This window comes from Channa argus, chromosome 16, assembly GCF_033026475.1.
Source record: "Channa argus isolate prfri chromosome 16, Channa argus male v1.0, whole genome shotgun sequence".
Taxonomy (NCBI): Eukaryota; Metazoa; Chordata; class Actinopteri; order Anabantiformes; family Channidae; genus Channa; species Channa argus.
In genome coordinates this window covers 6,325,375-6,346,372 of record NC_090212.1, presented here as the reverse complement: position 1 = coordinate 6,346,372, position 20,998 = coordinate 6,325,375, and the positions used below count along the sequence as shown (strand labels likewise).

Genomic DNA, 20,998 nt, shown 5'->3' with positions numbered 1-20,998 from the left:
TTTACTCTTGTGGACAATAGAGGGCGATAACATCCTGTCAGACTCTACATTTAATTATCAAATCATTTGCACTTAAATTACCATCATCATAATTACTGTTTACTTGGGGAAAACGTCTTGGTTTATAAGGTGGAACACATAAATGGGATATCTATTCCCCGTCAGAGTCCTCCAGTACACAGTAGCAGAAGAACCTGAAACAAATGTCAGCAAAGTCATGTCTCACACAGTATGTTTATAGATTGAACAGTGTGATTTTAAAATGAGCAACCAGAATATTGAAGACACACACGCAGAGAGAGAGAGAGAGACTTATAGTGTCCTTGGCTGCAGAGGACAGCTCAGTGATAATCTGCTGAATTTATGACAGCTGAACATCTCTAAGCTACATGACCCAGTGTGTGTTTGTGTGTTTCCTAGTGTGTGTAAAATCTCCTATGGAGTCAGAATCCCTTTTATCTTTATTGGTCCTTCTATTTTTAAGTAAAGATGAAAGGATATAATGAAAGGAAATATTGATCTGTTAGAAATGCACACAAGGATGTAACCTAATAACTTCAGACACTAAATATACTACACATCTCTTATCATGTCAGAAACTTCTGCTGTTGTGAAAAAGCATTTTTTAAGAAATCCATAAAACAATTTACATGATAATGTAAACAATAAACTTCCTGCTACAATGTTGCACTGTCTATGCTTGTCTAAACAGGAAACGAGATTTGAGAAAACTGTTAAGTCTCAGTGGGATTGCATCATGAATAGTCTACATTAAAAAACAAATGTTTGACTAAAATAAGCTATTTTATTTTACCATAGATACACAGAAAATAAAATGATTAAAAATATAAAACTATTAGTGGCAACAATATAAACACTGTAGTAAAACCGACAGAGGGCGCTCTTACACAGAATCACATCAATGTAACGTGTTCGAAAAATTGTAAAATAGATTTTTTTTCAGGTGATTATTCCACAACATATTTTTTACACATATTTTACTGAACCTGCCGGATAATTACCTTGAGGAAGAGGAGGAGGAGGAGGAGGAGACCCAGGGAAGATGGATGGGATGATCTGGACGGTGACCCAGAATCACACACACCAAATAGGAGGACCGCCCGCTGATGAGCGAAGTCACTGCTTCTAATGAATTTACAACTGGTGTGTCGGCGTTTCCCAATATCCAGCTGCATTTCCTCTGTAGCTGGAAATTACCAGGAAAAATCGGTGTGTGTTTGTGTGTGTGTGTGAAAGAGGGAGAGAGAAGAAGGAGGGAAGGAAGGAAGAGGGAGGGACTGAAAAAGTAAAGTGTATAGGAGCTGGAGTTTTAGGTTTTTGCGCATCTGGACATCTGGCAGGAGCTGCACAAAGTGAAGAAGAAGAGTTTGGATGTATGGAAAAGAACCTGAAACCTGAGGGGGGGAAACGAGAAACACATTAAAAACAGAAGAGCGGAGGAGGGAGAAGAAGAAGAAAGGAGAAGGAAAGTTAGTCAAGTCGTTTATCTAACGGGACTGGAGGATAATTGTCAGATCAGCAGGAATGTTGCCGGTGAGTTTCCACTGAAGACATGAATCAAAGTGGATGTGTGTGTAGCATAGCTGCAAACTAATGGACGTGTGTGAGCCAAAAGCGAGCATGTGAATGTAATGAGAGTGCGGACATGAGCTGCTGTCGTCCATTAACAGCAGGGACACTTAGTTACCCAGAGTCGTTTTGGAGGGTTTGATGGAAACAACACCTAAAGGCAACTTTTTACAGCTTTTCATAACACACACACAGACACACACAGACACACACACACACACACGCAGACGGACAAGGCTCAAATATACCTTATACCACATTTAACGTACATTTCAACTACCTGTTTATGTAGTGATAAAAAAATATATAGTTATGTTAAAAATCTGTGCTTTGAGCTCCAGTTAGTTGCCAAAACAAATAAGAAAATTAAACCGGAAGTTAGTCATATTTCTTTCAAACTGGAAAGTTAAATGTAGCCAACTGTAGGGGACCATGAGGATTAGGTGGGCGAGAAAGATGTTGTCATCTGGTCTGACGTTGGTCTGTTTATCATGTATAAGTTAACATATAGTAATTTGTTTACACTGGTTTTAAGACCCATATCTCATTCTGTGGAAACATGACGTTAAACAAAAAATATGTAACATACATACGTAATAAGGATTGTTGACAAATACTGTAGGTTTACAGAGATTTAAAATATGTTATACAATTACATTATGATCCGCTGTGGCGACCATGCACTTACAGGATAAGAAAAAAAACATTATAGTCTGTGAAACGTTTTATTACATGCTGATAAATGCTAAACAAAGTATTATAATCAATATGCAAGAAATGTTTTACAGCTTGTAGTTTTTAAAGAGACAAGAGGAGTGAGAAATTAGAAGTATTTTTAAGAGGTAAAATACCTTGCATGTCTGAAGATGTTTGTTAAATAAAGATCTAAGGTGTAACCACAGGAAAATAGTTTTAAGTGTTCTAAATGTTTAGATCACTGGACAGCGTTTCATTTGGTACCTGGCTTTTATTTTGAAGGGCAAGTCAGAAGTCCTGTTATTCCTCTTTGTGTCTTATAAGTAAGTTTGTGTGGGGAGGAGGAGACAAACCCACAACCCTCCACTTGCGCACATAACACACATGCTTTTTTTGCATGTGTGTTGTGCATGTATTTTTTCATCCTCCATAAGTAGCTGGAACATTTTCATACATCCTGGACATTTGCAGTGCACTCAAGCATTACTGTTCAGCTGAATCTGAATCTTCACAAACTGTTTTTCCCAGTGTAGTGTGAAGTTTGCAGGTGTGAGAGAAGAGAGATTACAACACTGTTTACATATTAGACAAACATTCATGAAATGATCTCTCACAATCAGAATAAAGGTAGTAAACCAAGTCTAAAATCAGCAAACCCTTAGTATTCTGTTCCTGACCTTTCTGTTCTCTCTGAATCTGTTTCTTTAAAACACACGCGTGCGCACACACACACACACACACACACACACACGCACACACAAACACACACACAAACACAGTCATTCTGAAAACACTACATGTCTTTGTGACTGGGTTGGGGTGCTGTCAGTTCTAGACAATACACTGAAGATATAGAGATGTGTTTACTGCAGGCACACACACACACACTCACACACACAAAGACAAACACAGGGGTTACATCTACCTCGACTTTTCACCCTGCACCCTGTAAGTCCTGCCTTGTTTCTGCGTTTATTTTGTCCAAAGCACAGAGAAATTCATCTGGTGCCATTGTCCACTTATATTTGTGATTCATATTTGTGGATGTATGTCTCGATTTTCCTTGTTACAATGTTTGCCTAAAGCTGTCATCCACAAACCCATTGAATTATTCAGACTTCTTGGGAAATTGAATAACTCTTAAAATACTTTCCATGCAGCACTACTCACAGCTTTGACCTCACACCATAAAACGGAAAGCAGCTTGCATGATTAATAGAGCAAATGCAAGACAACTTCATGTGAAATGTCAACTCATATTTTCTTGTGTAGAGAGCTGCCACTACTTCCACTCCTCATGGACACACCAATGAGTCTACCTTAAATCATATTATGGGGTTTGTAGCCAGGCTCTAGTCTTTTGTGTTTTTTTGCAGGACACAGCTCCAGTTGAACAAACCTTTTAATTTTTAACCTTTTCTTTTCATTGTCCAATCACATCAAACTTGTGATTACTTCTCATCCTGAGTTTCTCACGTACCCAGATGGATCTGTTTTATGTGTCCAACTTATTTAGGAACAGCATCTGGCCCTCAGTCAAAGTCAGAGCAAACATGTCCATTTTTTATTACCGACAAATTTTATATAAAAGTTTAAAGATGTTGATAATAAGCTGCACAAATCCTTTTAGTTTAACAACCTAGTATTTAAAAGTTTGTATTTCACATTGTTCACGATGTTAAATTATCCTTTCACGTCATTATATGTTTGCTGTGAGTGTGAAAAGGATGTACAAGTGGATGTACTGATGATCTTGGGGCCTACTATATATTTCTAAAGGATAACATTAGTATAAATGAACCAACACTTCTGTTTAATGGATTTTTCTTAAGCATAATTCATTCTGGTGTTGTTGCTCATTGAACTTGCTGTGGACATATATTTGCTTATAGAAAACAATGAAGAAAGTACAAAAAACTATTGATTAAGAGACACACAGTACAGTGCGCTGCTTAAAAATGCGTTAGGGTTGTTTCTTTCTTAACAGCTGAAGCTCATGTTTCAGTGGTCACGTGCAGTTCCTATAGAGACGGTACTGACTGACTGTGCGTGTGTGTTGTGTGTGTGTGTGTGTGTGTGTGTGGGTGGGTTTGTGTTTGGGTGTGGGCAGTGAGAGCTGGGGTGTCTGGAACACAAATCACTTCAGCTGTCACTGTGTTGCACTGTACTCAGACACAGACACATAAAACCATTCACAAAGCTTAAAAACTGCATCAAGACTTTCGCATTAGTTTCTTGTCACTTTCTGCTTCCTGCTTTCATTCATACACTTTAGTTTTGTGCTTAGTGAACAACATTCTGTGTCTTTTCATTACACAAATTTACTTTGCCAGATTTAACTTTAGTGTTCTTCAGCAAAAATCCACAGTCTAAAGTTGGAGAATATTGCTTGTTGTTTTGGTGATTTACTTGTCTCACTGAATATTTCATTTACATGTTCCTAAAGTGAACATGTGATATGGACACAGGCATACGTCGGTCTGTCGTCAACGAGTGCTACTATCTGTCTGACTTCCAGTGGTGATCCTAGAGTTTTTTGGGGGCTACTTGCACTGGTGTAAGGAGCTCTGCAACCAGTAGTGTCATTGCAACCTTTTCACACAGCCAGTGCTGTACATAGTTGCCTGCCTTGCCTGCTGGCAAAGAGCGTCTCTGCTGACTCCACATTTAAACTTGTAAATCTCTCCCATTTGTTAGCAGGTGTTACTTGAAGCTGCCTTACTAGAAGGCCAGGATGGCAATGCTATTTTCTCCTCTGTGTAATACCTTCTAATTTTGCTCGGTGGACTAACTAAAAATGAATGTGTTCATGTATGCTGTTTGAATGCCAGCAATTTCCTTTACTCCCACTATCGCTGATCTACTTTCCCATGATTCTTCATTAAGTAGATCGCAGACCATTGTTTGAAATGTCACAGAAATTAAATTTAGATTACGTGGGACTTCACAAACTGCTCTTGAATCATCTTGCAGATTTCAATAACGCCTCAAGGCCTGTGTGAGTGTAGATGTAGTCCAAAAAGATGAAATCAGGAATTCACTTTAGGAACTACAAGAGAACACAAAGGAAGAGTCAGGACAATGGTTTGGATTCAGGAAAAAAAAAAAACACACTGGGAATACAACACTAGTGTGACAGATGAAACCGACTGATACCATTTTACACTCAGGAAGACAGATGGCAACATAGTCCCTCATCGGCCAAAACAGCATTGATTAATTTGTTACATAATTCACATTTACAAAACTGATACCCCTACTGCCACTTGAAAGATATCAGCCAGAGTTATCAGAGCGAAGACACAAACTGTAGATGTGACCCGGTAATGGAAAAACACGAACCATACACACATACTGTGTGCTCAGCATTTAGATTTAAAGGAATAGTCGAGTCAAATTATATTCACAGTTAGGTTAAAAAGTTAGCAATTTTCAAATCACAAATAAGTAAAACAAAGTATTTTCTTAATATGTCATGTATATTTAACATAATATTTAATGTGCATTCATCTAGTAACTAACTGTTATTTAATCATCAGAGTTAAAAAAATGGTCAAATAGTGTAGAAGAATAATGTTGTAGAAAAATAATGACATTAACTACAGTAATTTCTGATAAAAGAACATTTGTACCATCTTATAGTGCATTAAATATTATGCTGATGAAAAAATGTGTTACATTTTTTGCTATTTTAAATTAGAGGATGGAAAATTTTGCACAAACCTGTAAATAGCCCTTTACCACAAATCACGACTTAGCTTCAAGGGACTTTACAATCTAAAGTACTCTGTGGTTCTCCTTCTTTTAATTTTCTCATAATGTATGATGATTTGTCACTTTTGAAAGATAATTACTGCAACTAACAACATTTTATTTTAATTTCTGACTTTTTTATCAGAATTTTCACTTTTTTCTCAGAACTCTAATTCTTTTCTTGGAATTGGGATTTTAATCAGGTTCCAGAATTTAGGCAGAACAATTTTGTTTTATACTAATCCTCTTTCATACTCTAGAGACTAGCCAGTTTACACACACACGCACGCACGCACACACCCTCTGGATCATTTATGATTATTTTCTAAAAAATATAAAAAAATGTCCTTTCAGTGGACAGCTGATAACAAGTGTCATGCCTGTGACTTTTTCACTACTCTGGCTACAAACTGCTGTCAGCCTGTTTTGTCTTACTATTCAAAACCAGAAAACTGGATTTTGTTTTTCTTGAATAATTTCTGCACTGACGTCACTGTTTTGTTATATCTCTGTGTTGTCACTAGTGGGTGGAAGTACTGTCCCTTTGAAGAACTTGGAAGAACATTTTGTTTATAGGAACTCCAGGTTGTGCAGAGACACACAGTCTCACATACACAAACATTAATTTCTGCTGAGTGTTGATAATAAATATAAAAATGCTTCTCTCATTAATAAAAATGTTGCTGTAAAAATGTTTTCCAATGGGTCTTAAAACAAAACTCATGCAGTTGCCCATTGTAAGTAGAAACACTTTTTGTTTGTTGTAACCTTTACGTTCGGTGGAAAGGACGGAGTACAAAATGTTTATCTGTGCGTGTGAGAATCAAACGAAATTACTAATTTAATATAAACAATAATTGTAATCCTGCCTTGCAATGTCTGGTGATTCGATAAATTCTCCATGTGAAAAGTACTTGTGGTTAATTATGTGCCACATGTAAAGGGTCCCTAGACAGCAGCTGCAAAGGACTGTGGGACATAAATATCAGTAAGATCCACACAGCCACTAATGTGTGACTCAAGATTTATTGTTTTGTGTGTGTGTGTGTGTGTGTGTGTGTGTGTGTGTGTGTGTGTGTGTGTGTGTGTGTGTGTGTGTGTGTGTGTGTGTGTGTGTGTGTGACAGAGAGAGGGAGAGAGAGAGCAGGAGCAACAAGGTAACGCACAGGGTAAAACTGAAAATATTGTATGTATACTGTATTATTTTTAATGGTAATGTGTCGATCTATAGCAGTTATATAACATATCTGCTGTTTTTCCTCTCATCCAGCTCTTCTTCTTCCTCTGCATAGTCAACTGATTTTCTGTCAATTGTAACATGAAATGGAGCAGTGCATGCATGTGTGTGTGTGTGTGTGGGTGGGTGTGTGAGATAGAGAGAGTGTGTGTGTGTGTGAGCACATGCATCCAACATGTGACCATATGTTAGTGTGACAGCCATAGAGGAGAACACAAGCTCCACTGCCTGTGTGTTTGTGTGTGTGTGGGTGTTGTGGTGTTTCTGTGTGCATATAACAGTGCGGTCATGCTGCGGTGTATCAGTGTAGCCTCTCTAATCTCTGCACTCCAGCATTACCACTGCTGCTTCTGGATAGCTTCACTCCACACCACTAGTCCACCAGTACACATGGATTTATATTTGTACTGATATTAATACTTTTGCCCTATGTGAAGAAATAATACAAGTGTTATTTTAGATACATTGTCTAGACTCACATATCTGACACTCAGAGAAGTGCTAAGGCCTCTTCAGGTTCCTGTAAACTTCATTGCGTTAGTTTGGAAGCTGCAGTGAATCTGTAGTAGAACAAACTACCATAATGTGTTTTAGTACCTCTTGACCCTAAGTGACCTGGCCGGCTCCAGTTCTTCTTGGCACAAGGCTAAAAACAATTTCTCCACAAGAGCATCTGAGACTTTTTTAAAGGCTTGACAATTCAGTTCAGTCAGCTGATGGTGGAACTAATCAAGCCACTAGTGAAGTGAAGACTTTAAGATACAGTAAGTTATACATCTTTTATTGGGTTGAAAATGAACCTGAAATATAAAAAGTGTAGACTAATGTATAAAATACTGATATTTAAATGAGATCTGTCTTGAGTAATAGGTGTCTTTGCAGCAGCAACTAAATAGAGTATAACTGAGTGTACAATGTTTCTAAGTGTAATTAAAGAAGTTATTCGAATTATAACTGATATGGCAGAGTGACAGCAGCCAAAAGCTGATGAGTCACTTACTAAGCAAATACACCCATCACAGGTGTATGATAATGACTGGACCATATCAGATAGGTAAAAAAAAAAAAAAATATCAGAAACTATATCAGCACAGTCTCACAAATTTCTCGTACGAACAGGCTTTCTTATCTCCTTTTATCCTCTCCTCGTCACCCTCTCCCCCTCTCCTCATATTTACCGAAAGCTGACTCCCTCCCCACCGCCCTGAGTGACACACACACTTATATTTGTATTTCCTGTCCAGGCACATACTGACATTCGCAACACACTCCTGCATAGACACCACATTCTTGAACTATCTATCTACTGTATATTTGCTTCGTGTCAAACACATACATGCTGCTGTGTGTGTTTTTTCACTTGATGGTTTTCCAATGCGGCGGTTCTTCGGGCGGGTATTGGAGCAACTGGTGTTTTTGACTAAATGCCTCAACTTGACCAAATGCAGGAAACTAAAGAAGAAGTTCAAAACCAGAAAAACCCAGCCAATGGTGAGTGAGAGGCAGAGAGGCTTTACTTGATTCTCACTTATATTTGTTTTACGTATCCTTTGCAGTCTGTGTTATGCAGTCAAAAGGAAGAGAAGTCAATATAACTCAAAATGTGTGTCTTCACTAAAAGATTTGTATTTGGCTAAGTGTAGGTTTCCATTCAGAACATGTGGACACTGCCACCCTGTTGCCCCCTCTCCAACTATCACATTATGTTAAAATGGTTAACTTGTAACCGATCATTGATGTGGTCTCTGCCAAAGACAGACAATCACTGTTTGTCTCTTTGGCCTGCATGCAATCTCACCCTGTCCCTCTTTGACCATCACTTTCTCTAATGCTTAAAATAGCTACAGCACCAGAGGCATTTTAGGAGCCACAGCTCAATCTGCTTCTCGTGTGTGTGTGTGTGTTATAATTTGTTCTGTTTTCAGATTAAAAGAGCCAGTCCTTGCTGTGAGTCTTATTATCCTTTAATAGGTTTTCACATTACTGTTCTATAAGATACACTTAAACTATCACTGGTTTTATGTATGATATTTAACAATGATTATGCCAATGAAAGATTACTGGACATACGGTACATGTTAAATTAACATGTTATTGACAGAAAATTTGACAATATTTAAATCAGATTATCTTATTTATGTGTGTTAGGCCATAGCAGGGGTGTACAGTAGAAGACATCTGTCATCTTCTTAGTGTTGGGACATGTTATCTGTGATTATCTCATTATTCATGATTGCCAGTATTTGCATCACCACCAAGTGTTACAGTAACAGTACAGATAGAAAACTGCAGGGGTGGAACCTATGCATGGTGGTGTTGCAGTGAGATAGAATGTGTCCACTTTAGTTATCCAAGATCTGTGCTTTTGCTGTTTGCTAACATTAGGAGTTTTTCATTCTACAAATGGGTAATTTCTTGTGTTTTTTTAAAGAATTAAAAAAATCTGACACATCAGTTCCTAAAGTACTGCAATGGCAAAAATTGCATATGTCTTTAGTTGGAAACAAAAAGGTTTTTTTGTGTGTGACTATGTTGGACTATGAAGTTGTGCTTATTTTCCAAGAAGTCCACCGTTTAATGTAGGATGCTGCCAAATATAAGGAGGCCACTGCTTGTTGTGCTGTCAGTCAGTTTTGCCCAAGCCCATGTGATTTACACAGCTGGTAGAAGAGCAAGCAGGGCTAAACAATTTGAAGGAATATCTGCCAGCAGCTGTAGCACCAGCTGTTTGCCACTTATAATGTGTTGCTCCTCACCTTTCAATACTAGAAGACCGGTACCAAGTACTGTCGAGTGTAGTGGTGTAAATATTCATGTTTATTTGGAGACCCCTACAGAATTTTATATAGAAATCTTGAGGTTGTTGTTGGTGTAAAATAAGACATTTAGGACCTCTATGACCTTTTGTATTTTTGAAACTGTGTGTCAGACATTAGACCATTTGCAACATGAATCATAGCGTTTGCAAGTCCTCAACTGCTCCATTTTAGAGTGTGTATGTGCTCCATTTATTTATATTTTGGATAACATTTTTAGGGACTTATGAGTGTTTTCTTGATATCTACATCCAACCAGAAAACCACTTAGAATGATTGGATTACATAAAACAAATTTTTATTTCTTTAATGAAACAAATTATGAGGATTTTGACCATGTGAAACAGAAACATCAAAGCCCTTGTGAGACCATAATTAGCCTACTTTAAATGATTTGTGGACTAGTAAAACCCTGTTTTTTATGCAGGATTTTAGGGGTTCGTATGTGTGTGTGTGTTTAATCCAAGCATTTAGAGAATGTGTCCCTGCTCAGTCTATCTGCATGCAAGCAGAGATTACTTCACATGATCTGGGACAGGTGTATAGAATACTGTGGATTAGTGTACAGTATTTGAGTGTGTGTGTGTGTTTGTGTGTGTGTGTGTGTGTGTGTGTGTGGGCGAGAGAGAGAGAGAGAGAGGGAGCGAGAGAGCGAGAAAGACGCATTGAGATTAAAAGTGTATCTGTATCTGTGTGTGCTCCTATCCCAGATTACCCTAAATTCTTCTTTCAACTGTGACATGACATGACATCACCAGTGACATTGCCAATGACATCACTGCTGATAAAACAGGATGTCCTTGTTCTGATTGCCATTTTAAAAGAAAATGATTTCTGGGGGTTATTACTCCCCAGCTGATCTTTTATATTCCTTTGCCAAAGGACAATAATGGGAGTGATTTTTTTTAAACTCACAATTAGTCTAACCTAACTATACACTTGGAAGTTTTCAGGGGCGTTTTAGCTAAATACTAGATACAACAAGAAACTGTGCCTAGATAAACCATTTATCCTGTTTTCTGGCTGTGTTATTGTATGTTCATAAAAGCTGTAATCAGTGAATAAACAACAGTGAATATGGATGTCTATAGATGCTAAAGTTCATGTCTGCCTCTTACTCTTCCCACAGTCTTTAGTGGCCTGCTTTGTCACAATAAAGTATGTTGTATGATGGTGTCTCAAAATGTCATTATATCAAATTTACATTTGTATCGACTATGGAATTTTAGCCCAGGTTGTTACATTCAATAAGCAATATATCAGGAATGCCATAAAGGAATATTTCAGAATTTGCACTTGTCCACTAAAACTTAAGGATGAACTGATTAGATCATGGTCGTCAAAAGTCAAGAGCACCGTGACCTCCCATCTGTTCTTTTTTCAATACTGCAACATCTCAGTAACATCTGAGGCAAATTTAATTAAATCTAACTCCAAAGTCCAGTTGGACTCATGGGTGAACTGTTTAGAATATGAGTCTGGACACACATGCATGTAAACATCAGCTTGAGTTGTTGGTTTTAAGGTTGGTAATAATGTGGTTTAAAGGATCCAAACTTGACTGTGTCTTTGGACGTTACACGTCAGTTTGAATTTGGTCTCTCCTTAATGAAAAGACAGAAAATGTCTGAGTACCTTGTCTGTTGATAAGTCACAGTAAACAATTACTTAAAGATAGGTTATCTCATTCCTATCAGTGACCCAGTTCAAAGTGGGATATTTGTAATCCTAAAAGTGTAAAATCAGATATTTTATTAAAGCTAACCTCCTTGTTTGTATGGTTATAGGTGATCTTGACAGTTTACCTCAGTGACACCCAACAGATGCTGACTGAGGTGCCAGTAACTCCTGCAACCAGAGTGATTGACGTGGTTGAATACTGCAAAGAGGCCGGTGAAGGGGACTGTCACCTAGCTGAAGTATGGAACGGGCATGGTGAGTCCAAATTTTTATTCGGGTCATCTTGAATAAAACTGTAATATCTGCTGCAGATGCTTTCAGTTGAAATGGTGTTTCTGGCCACCCAATGAATCCAATGCCCAAAACTGACTCTTCCCGTAGTTGGTCCTTTTATGATGAAAGTGAGGAGATGGAACCAAAATAGTAACTTTGCACATTGTGATATCAAGATGCTTAAATACTCAAAAAATCTGAGGGGGAATGCAGGGTCATATCACTATAAAAACATTGATTGTTGCAGATTTATTAACCATGTCCTTTTTGACTGAGAGCCTTTACAAATTTTGACAAGAAGCCAATACAAAAAGTATCAGCTTATCCAGACTGAATATGTCCCTGCATTTTCCATCAGAATCATCAGCGTTTTGCAGCACTGAAGCTCATCTGAAGCATTAAAAAATCAGTCGGTCTGTACATCTAATAACCAACAGACTGGAATTATTAGAGTCAATTGACAGATTAACCATTATCCTGGCAAACAAAGTCAGACCTACATCCAGGGAACAGTCTGAGAGATCAATAAAGTGCTAAGTGCTTCCTGTATACTATATGCCACAGTGAAGCTGAATAGACCAGTCCATCACATGCAGTCACTGATAGCTACTGTGTCCATTAAAGCATGGCCTACATTCATTCATTCATCGGTGATCTACATACTGTAACACCACAGTGTGTTTGTGCAGCCCTGTGGTGTGACTGAGCGGTCAGACAGGCTATAAATGGCTCTGATACTATACTGTTTGCTACAGGATGACACTCTAAAGCAGCACATAATAAATGGTGTGTCAAAGTGTTGCTGTGTGATGAGAGGCCTCGCCTCAAGGCCACAACTGGCCTCATGGCAGGAGTGTGTGTTTGTTGTGTGAGCCATTGTCTCTGTGTGTAGTATTAGCTTTAATGAAAGGATGGAATTTGCTGTGCAGATATTTTTGTTGCGGGTTCTCTTTTTATTTTGCTGTAGACAAATAAATATTCACTCACTCAACTATAGTAATATAGTAAAACTATAGTAACTATAGTAAAACATAACAGGCATTTTAAAAGTAGATTAATTTATTGCTTTGTGTTCATCTTAAATTAAAATAGATAATATCAGTCATTTGAGAATAATAGCAGGTTTGCAATCTTGTTTTTGGTGTTTTTGGAAAGAGTGATATTTTGCACTAAGCCTTATATAATTTTGCAGTCATTAACAAACCTTAATATTTTATCTGATAACACCCAAACAATTAAACTCTTTCACGAGTTTATTGAAACATTTAAAGTGCTGCTGTAAAATGTAAGTTGACCCTAGACTACTGATTTCAGTAAAGGCTAATTGGAGTCAGGAATGAGCAAACCTGGAGTCCAATCAATAAAACAAGACTTTGAGTTGTGGATTGGAGCTTCTTGACTTGTAAAAGCGAATCATGTGCCTCCATCTAACCCTGTCCCCTGCATCCTCTTCTCTCACAACAACTAACTTCATGCCTCTCTGACATTATCTCCAACACATCTAACATGAGCTGTCCCTCTGATGTCCTCATTCCTGATCCTGTCCATCCTTGTCACTCCCAAAGACAAACTCAACATCTTAAGCTCTGATACCTCCAGCTCTCCACTTGTTCCAACCTGCTTGCACACACCTCTTCACCTCTTTTCCACACTCTCCATTGCTCTGAACCGTCGACCCTAAGTCCTGCACCTTCTTCACCTCTGCTCCCTGTAACCTCATCGTTCCACCCTCTCATTGACACACATGTATTTTGTCTTGCTGTGGCTAACCTTCATTCCTCTGCTTTCCAGAGCAGACCTCCATCTCTCTAGATTTTTCTCCACCTGCTCCCTGCTCTCACTACAAATCAAAATGTCTACAAGAAACAAGCCCATCCTAATGAGTTTATAAAAGTGTTCATCTATTTGGTGACAGATCATTGTATTTCAGAGAAGCGGTGTTATTGGCAGTGAATGTGAAATAATCTTAAACATAACATTGTCTGCAGTAAAGATTGAATTGTATTTATACAACCAATTAACTTATAAATCATCTCGTCCAGGCCTACTTGACTAAGACTTTCTCTCCTTCTGTCTCCTCTCAGAGCGAGTCCTCCCTCAGGACTTGTTGTTGTTGGACCTCCTTCAGCAGTGGGGGGCCAGGAGACCAGAAGTCAGCTTCTACCTCCGACACTGCCCCCCATGGTCACAAGGTACAGTATAAGAAAACAAACTCACACACACATGTTGATTTCATCCTACACATTCCTCTTTGCTGACTATAAACAGCTTTCAAGTAAATTTCCCTTTAGATTTCACTGAGCAACAGTCATTTACATGTAGAGAAGATACAAACACAGAGCAAATGGTGTGTGAGGTTTAGAGGTGAGGTCAGAGGCTCAGTCAGTAATTAGCCAGATAAGATGATTAGAGTTACATAATATGAAGGGGCGGGGGGGGGGGGGAAGGACAGGAAATGCCCAACAGAATCTCTGAAATCAGTTTGTCAGTAGATGTAATTTGGTATTTATTTTTAATGCTAAAAATCCTACTAGGCGACTTCCCTTTCTCTGTTAAACTAGTTCAATGAAAAAAAAATTGAATGATAGTGTGATATTTGTAAATGCAGAATGGGGTCTGGTCCTGTAGTACTGTTACTGTACTGTAGCTCTGCTGTGTTTTAGTGTGTGTCTCTTCAATACCTAGTGGTGTATTCTGTTTTTAACCCCGGCTCATTTATTAGAATTCCATTAATATCATATACTTGTAAAGTATGAAGCATTTTCTCATTAATGAGGAAATTAAACATTATTAGTGAGAGTAATTTACGGTTGTTCTATGAATGTATTTGGATTTTGCTGAGCCTCACCTGGCAGATAGATGCCCTGACATTATCCTTTAAGATTACTTAATTTTCCCCTCTAGCAAACATGGTTCCTATCATGATGCTCCCATCGTACATTATTGTCAGCATGATGTTTTCATGTTGGTATCTGTAACCACAATTCAAAAAAAGTCAGGAAGATGTGTAAAATGTCAATAAAAAACGGATTGCAATAATTTGTAAATTTCATCAAATCATATTTTATTCATAATAGAACAAAAACAACATATCAGATGTTGGAACTGAGAAATTTTAATATTCCATGAAAAATATTAGCTCATTTTGAATTTTTTCATTTATTTTTGTAAAATCACAGGGATTAGGTTTCATACACTAGAATGCAAAGTAACCTCTTCTTCTCCAAATTTCTATTCTCATTGTTCTAATAGCCCTCTACTTGAGTAAATATTAGATTAGCAGCATCATTGGAAAGTATCCCAGTTGTTTAGAGATCTTAAAAACTTCTACTTCTTCTTCAATTCTAGTGTAAGTGATTAGATTCTTGAGTCCTGAGTTCCAGGGGTCTTGCTATTGTATTACCCCATCTCAGCCAATTTAACATCCTCTTCCTTCTATGGCATATTGTGTTGTTTTTGCATCTCCCTCAGAAAGACACTACTGTCCTTTTAGAAGTAAACGCTGCATCGCTTCATCACCAAATTATCAGCACTGTAATCTTGTTGGGGTGGAACAGGTGATTAACTGGCCATGAGTGAATCTTACCCCACCACATTTAATGTTGATGTATTTCTCTGTTTTCCATCAATTTTTCTTTATATACTGTAATACTGTATTTTCCTAAAGCCAAATAAATGTATTGTTCTAAGTAGCCTAGATATTGTACAATACAGTTGTATCTGCTTCAGTGAATCAGTCTGCTCTATTGACTGGAGGTAATACTGGGATTAGCCCAGATTGAACCTGTCATGTCTTAATGGAATAAAAACAAATGATGCCATTTATAGATTATAAACAAAGATGTATACAGCCTGTGTTGATGAAACATTTCGGGATCACAGTGCTGAGACATGCAAACAACATTCTGTACATTCTCATAGAAATACAAATAAAAAAGAAAGAAACCTATGCAAGAAATAAGGACAGTGCTAACAGGGACACAATACCCACGTTCATTTAAATGTGTTATTTGAACAACTCTGCTAAGATTTCTTTTCATTGTTCATTTATATGCAGGGAGTCAGCAGCCTTTGGAGGAGAGCTGGACCTTAGAAACGTCAGAGAGTGGTAATGACAGGGTAGGTGGACACACAGACACACGCACATGCTGAAGCTGAGCTGGAGGTGCAGGGCAGGCCATGTTATGAATTTCCAGTTAGCTCAAACTTAACATGCTGGAGCAAACCTTTGGTGTCTAACACCTACTGGATATTTGTATGGGTAAATGAGTCAAGTAAATTAGGGTATATGCGTAAAGCCCTTTGTCTGAATTAACCTAGAGAAAGCATCTTTTTTCATCCAGGATTATAATGAAACTCTTTGTTTTACCTGTGATGTTAACTTGATGAGCCAATAGCCTTCTCAGGCCACCTGAAAGCTCCGGCAATGCTGAAAACAGCAGTGTTTCAATCTTTGAATGTTTTAACACTTCAATCGGGCCCTTTAATAACATTTAATTTAGGTAAACATCAGACAGTTTATATATGTGTCTGTGTGTGTCTGTGTGTGTGTAGTCTAGTGGATCAGTGCATAGATTAGTGACAGTGATTATAGATCTCTATAAGAACCATGTAATGACACACACAGACACACACACACACACACAGTTATTGTACATACCACATAATTAGGTTATTGACAAACAGAGAATAAAAGGAGATGAAATGGGAATTAGCCCTTTGTGACTAATTACTGTTAACTCACAGTTCTGTTTTGCCAGCTTGCTATAGCCTGTTATCTTCCCTAGAAAATAATGCGTCACACATTGAAAACTGCAGCTGACTTCATACTAGCAGCTCTTTATTCTTCACAGTCTATTTTCAACCACATTAGCCATTGTATTTAACTCCAGACTAAACAGTTGCTGTGTATATGTCGGTTAGGCCTTGGTTAGCCAGTCACCAACCATGTTTGTATGTCTGCAATTGTGTTGGTCAGTCTGCCAGTTAGTCAGTCAGTGAAGGTAGGCTTAGCTTGGTGGCATGACATAACCAGGCTAAGAGGATTGTTAGCTGGCCAAACAACTCCTCCTCCTCCTCCTCCTTCTTCTTCTCTCACCTCACACTCCTTCACTGTTGCCTTGAGGTCCCCGTCTTTCTTCACCCTATACTTTTTACATTTGCTTTGAAGCAAAACCAAAGAGTCTGAGGCAAGAAAGGAGCGCGGGGGTGAGTGCTGGATATGTGTTACTTTTTCTTTTGTGTCAGTTTGTGTGTGTATGTGTGTTTGTATGATGGTGTTATGTGTCAAGCAATAAAAAGTGTGTGTTTGCTTTACACTTACTACCCACCCCACACTTCTTTGCTGTCTTCTCACATCAGCTTATCATACATAATGAAACAAATGGAAATGTGGAAAAAGGAGAAAATGCAGAAGTGACTTTGACATGTGACTGTGTGTGTTGCTCTTGCGTCTCCTGGAACTTAAGAAGGATGTGCTTTGGCTCTGCTTGTGAACCAAACAGCACTTTACTTGCACACAGGCAACACACACTTTGGCCGTTTGCTCCACCAGCAGTTTGTCTGTGTGTCAGGGTGGGACTCTCCAAATCAGAGCAGTCAGTCAGTCAGTGAGTGTTTGTGCCAGCGTAGTGAAAACTAGCTAAGAGGATTTTTGTGGGTGGGGTGGGTGGTCTTTGGGTCATGTGTTTGGGGTTGAGTTGACAGTGTTAAAATTAGTTTTTGTTTCTTTGTGTCAGGATGTGAATGCAGGACATCAAGTCAGGGTGTGACTCTTGGCTCTATAATATAATCAAATCCAAAAGCTCTCACTCACTTACTCACACACTCACACACACACACAGACAGACACACACACAATAATATTTACTGTGCAGCCTTTTTGGGAGTGATAGTCAACAATAATGACATTAATTATTACAGTAATATATCTCTTTCTTACTGACTGTCAGTCATTTGGTTAGTACATCGACATTTTTGGTAAAGCATGACATATTTTGACAAATATTTACTAGATTCCTACAATAGTTTTCATTGGTAACTAAGAAAAGTACAGTTCTAAAGCTTGTCATCAAGAGATGCTTATAAGTAAACTCCGTGCCTGGGGGCTTCTGGTGAGATCAACATGAAGCGTTATTCACAGAAAATGTTTATTTTCCCAGCAACCTCCCCGTTTGCTTAGACTGCAGAATTTACTCTTATCATCTGTGATCTGGTGCTGGACACTGAAGTTTAAGACTGCTCTTGATGTTTAGCCCGTAAACCTCTAGGGCCTATGGGAAATTATGTTTTTTAAAGGCTACTACACAGGCCCTTTTACAGGACTCGTTAAAATCATAATTACAATGACAGAACAATAGCAGAGAAACATATACAACCACAAACAAAAAACAAATCAAAAAAACAAGACATAATATCTGATGAATAATCTACACCATTTGTTCAGTGTTGTTAATATGAGCATGTTAGCATTTAGCTCAAAATATGGTTATAACTAAGCACTCTAATGTAAACTTTACAAAGTGGAAAAATACAACTTTTGAGGAAACATAAGTTCAGGAAGTAGTTTGGGATATTGAAAATGTTCACTTTTACATATGAACACATGATCTGGAAATTGAACTGTACCAGCTGCAAAAGAAAAAGGAATAGCAACGTTAGTGCCCAAGGCTGGTGTTAAGCAGAATACCTCCTACAAACCTCGCCTCTGAACTCAACCACAGACAATATCACACACACACTCAAACACACTCACACAGGCTGTTGATCCAATAGTGTGTAACTCTACCCCATCCAGCTGTGTGTGAGAGCACTGCTGAGGGACATAGTAAGAAATCAGGTGTGTCTGTATGTGTGTTTGTGTGCTCTTGACAAAACATACATGTCAGGGGTTCTGTTGATGTAGATTAAGATTAATATTTTCACTGTATGTCATCGGTACAAATGCCTCTGGAGGTTAAGTGATATTTTGGGTTTAAGGACTCCAACAGACTTGAATCACTAGATGTGACCTGGAGATGATTTGATAAAGGTTTGGCTACTATAAATAACACTAGCCATAAACTGATAGTATTGAAGACATGGTTTACATTTTGCTCAAAGCCTGAGTGATATTGGTTAAGTGAGTTTTCTCTAAATCCAGCAGTATGTTCTGGTTTTGGTGTTGGTTTAATTGTTCCTTGCTTCACCCAAGAAGGATACAGGCTATTGATGGACAAGCTGTTGAAGTGGTTTTGATAACAGAGTTTCCCCCTTTTGCTTCAGTTGGGCCCGCAGGAATGTCTGAAGGCTGTTATTGTAGATTAGGAGGAATATTTTTACTGGGGGAGCACCACAGATGGGAAAGGGATGGGCTTTATTACTGGAGGGACCTGTAATCAGAACAATGTGTGCATATGTGTGTGGGTGCCTAGTTTGTGCATAACTTTGAGAACATACACACTGTTTGGAAATATAATACAGAGTAATACTCAAATATATAAAAAAGGCAAATATTCCCATGTGTTTTTGATTATACCCAAGCAAGGCAAAGACTAGAACATCAGCAGCAATCTAAGATAGCTGCAGAGAACAGTGCAAGCACGTTTTATTCAGTGATTGATCAACAGCATCATAGTTTACTGTACAAAGTTAACTGGCTTGAAATAAAATTTATTGAGGGCAATACAGTAGATTTGTGCAGTCTTCCTTGGAAATACATTTTAGATCATAAAAATCACCAAGAGCTTCATTCTGAGTTCACCTTTGCAATAAACGTTTTCATATAGTGACTGCATAAAAACTGAGATTCAGATGAAAATGTGTTTTCTGCCGGCAGCATTGAAAATATGCACCTAAAAAAATATACTAGTGTTATCAGATTTGACTGACTTGAAATTTCCCACTGTAAGCATTTAACCCACCCCAGCTGTCATAAAGTTGAGTTTTTTTATGACAATATTTGAAATAATAAAATAATCAGTTTCTATGCCACCATCCCAGTGACAGCCGTGATAAGAGGCATTATGTTCTCAGCTTGTCTGTCTGTTTGTCCCATTCTCATGAGTGCAATATCTCAGAAACACCTGAAGGGAATTTCTTTACATTTGGCAAGAATGGAGTGATTAGATTTGGGTAACCTAAGGTCAAGGTGAGTGCCTCATGCCTGTCCAATTCTTTTCAATTCCTGTGGGAAATTTCATTACATCTGCACAAAGATCACAAACAATCAGAACTTCCTTATGTTTCATAAGGTGTCTCGCAGTTGGTGGTTCAATCCCTGGCTCCTCCGGTCACATGTCGAAGTGTCCTTGAGCAAGACACTGAACCCCAACTTAGTTCCTCCCGGTGAGCGTTGGCGAGCTTCATAGCAGCTCAAACATTGGTGTCTGAGTGTGTGTGTGGTTGTGAGTGCGAGTGGGTGAATAAGTAACAGTATAAAGAGCTTTGAGTGCAAATAGGTAGAAAGGGGCTATATATAAACCAGATAAAAAATGTTTTTTCAGGCTTTACTGAAGGCTCATCCAGTTCAGTGCCCTGCCAGTCTTTTATTCTTAACGTTGTGACGGACTGTGTCCTCTTTCTCGACCCTCAGGTCTTTGTGGATCCTTTATTTCAGAACTAGTCAACTTACCCATTTTTTCTATAGTATCTCTACACAGTAAAGTTCTGATTGGTTTGTGAAGGTTTTTGACTAAGTGTTTTCACGTAAAGAATTGTGTGGTAATTGTGGTGCAGACATGAAAGGATTTGTGTGTTGAGCTATTTACTAAAAGTTCAACAATTCTGAATCATGTAAGAACAGAGGAGACTAGTCTTTAGAATTCAGGTAAATGTGTCTGTCTTTTGACAGAGCGCATCATAGTTTGGGATGTTAAGTTACACGCCTAGTAATAGTATGTATGAGATCGAGAAAAACTGTAAAGGCGTTAAAAGAGTCCAATTCTTAAGGCAACTTCAGTAGTTCAAACAACTG

The 20,998-nt window shown here is 38.3% G+C and overlaps 1 protein-coding gene across 8 annotated transcripts in view; it reads left to right on the top strand.

The window, feature by feature from the left end:
• Nucleotides 1-1,359: 1,359 nt before the first annotated feature.
• The window catches only part of LOC137101223 (apoptosis-stimulating of p53 protein 1-like), a 41,766-nt gene continuing 22,127 nt past the window's right edge, over nucleotides 1,360-20,998 (top strand). For 3 of the 8 annotated variants that reach the window (XR_010911004.1, XM_067479346.1, XM_067479344.1), the window contains exons 1-4: nucleotides 8,531-8,767; nucleotides 11,880-12,027; nucleotides 14,130-14,237; nucleotides 16,103-16,164. Coding sequence is in view for 6 of the 8 variants with exons in the window: in XM_067479346.1 (XP_067335447.1) it covers nucleotides 8,651-8,767; nucleotides 11,880-12,027; nucleotides 14,130-14,237; nucleotides 16,103-16,164 (435 nt within the window). In the remaining 2 variants the exon portion in view is untranslated. Of the gene's footprint in view, nucleotides 1,555-8,530; nucleotides 8,768-11,879; nucleotides 12,028-14,129; nucleotides 14,238-16,102; nucleotides 16,165-17,141; nucleotides 17,254-20,998 lie in introns of those variants that run through there. The other 5 variants (XM_067479347.1, XM_067479348.1, XM_067479349.1 and 2 more) reach the window with 5 other exon arrangements.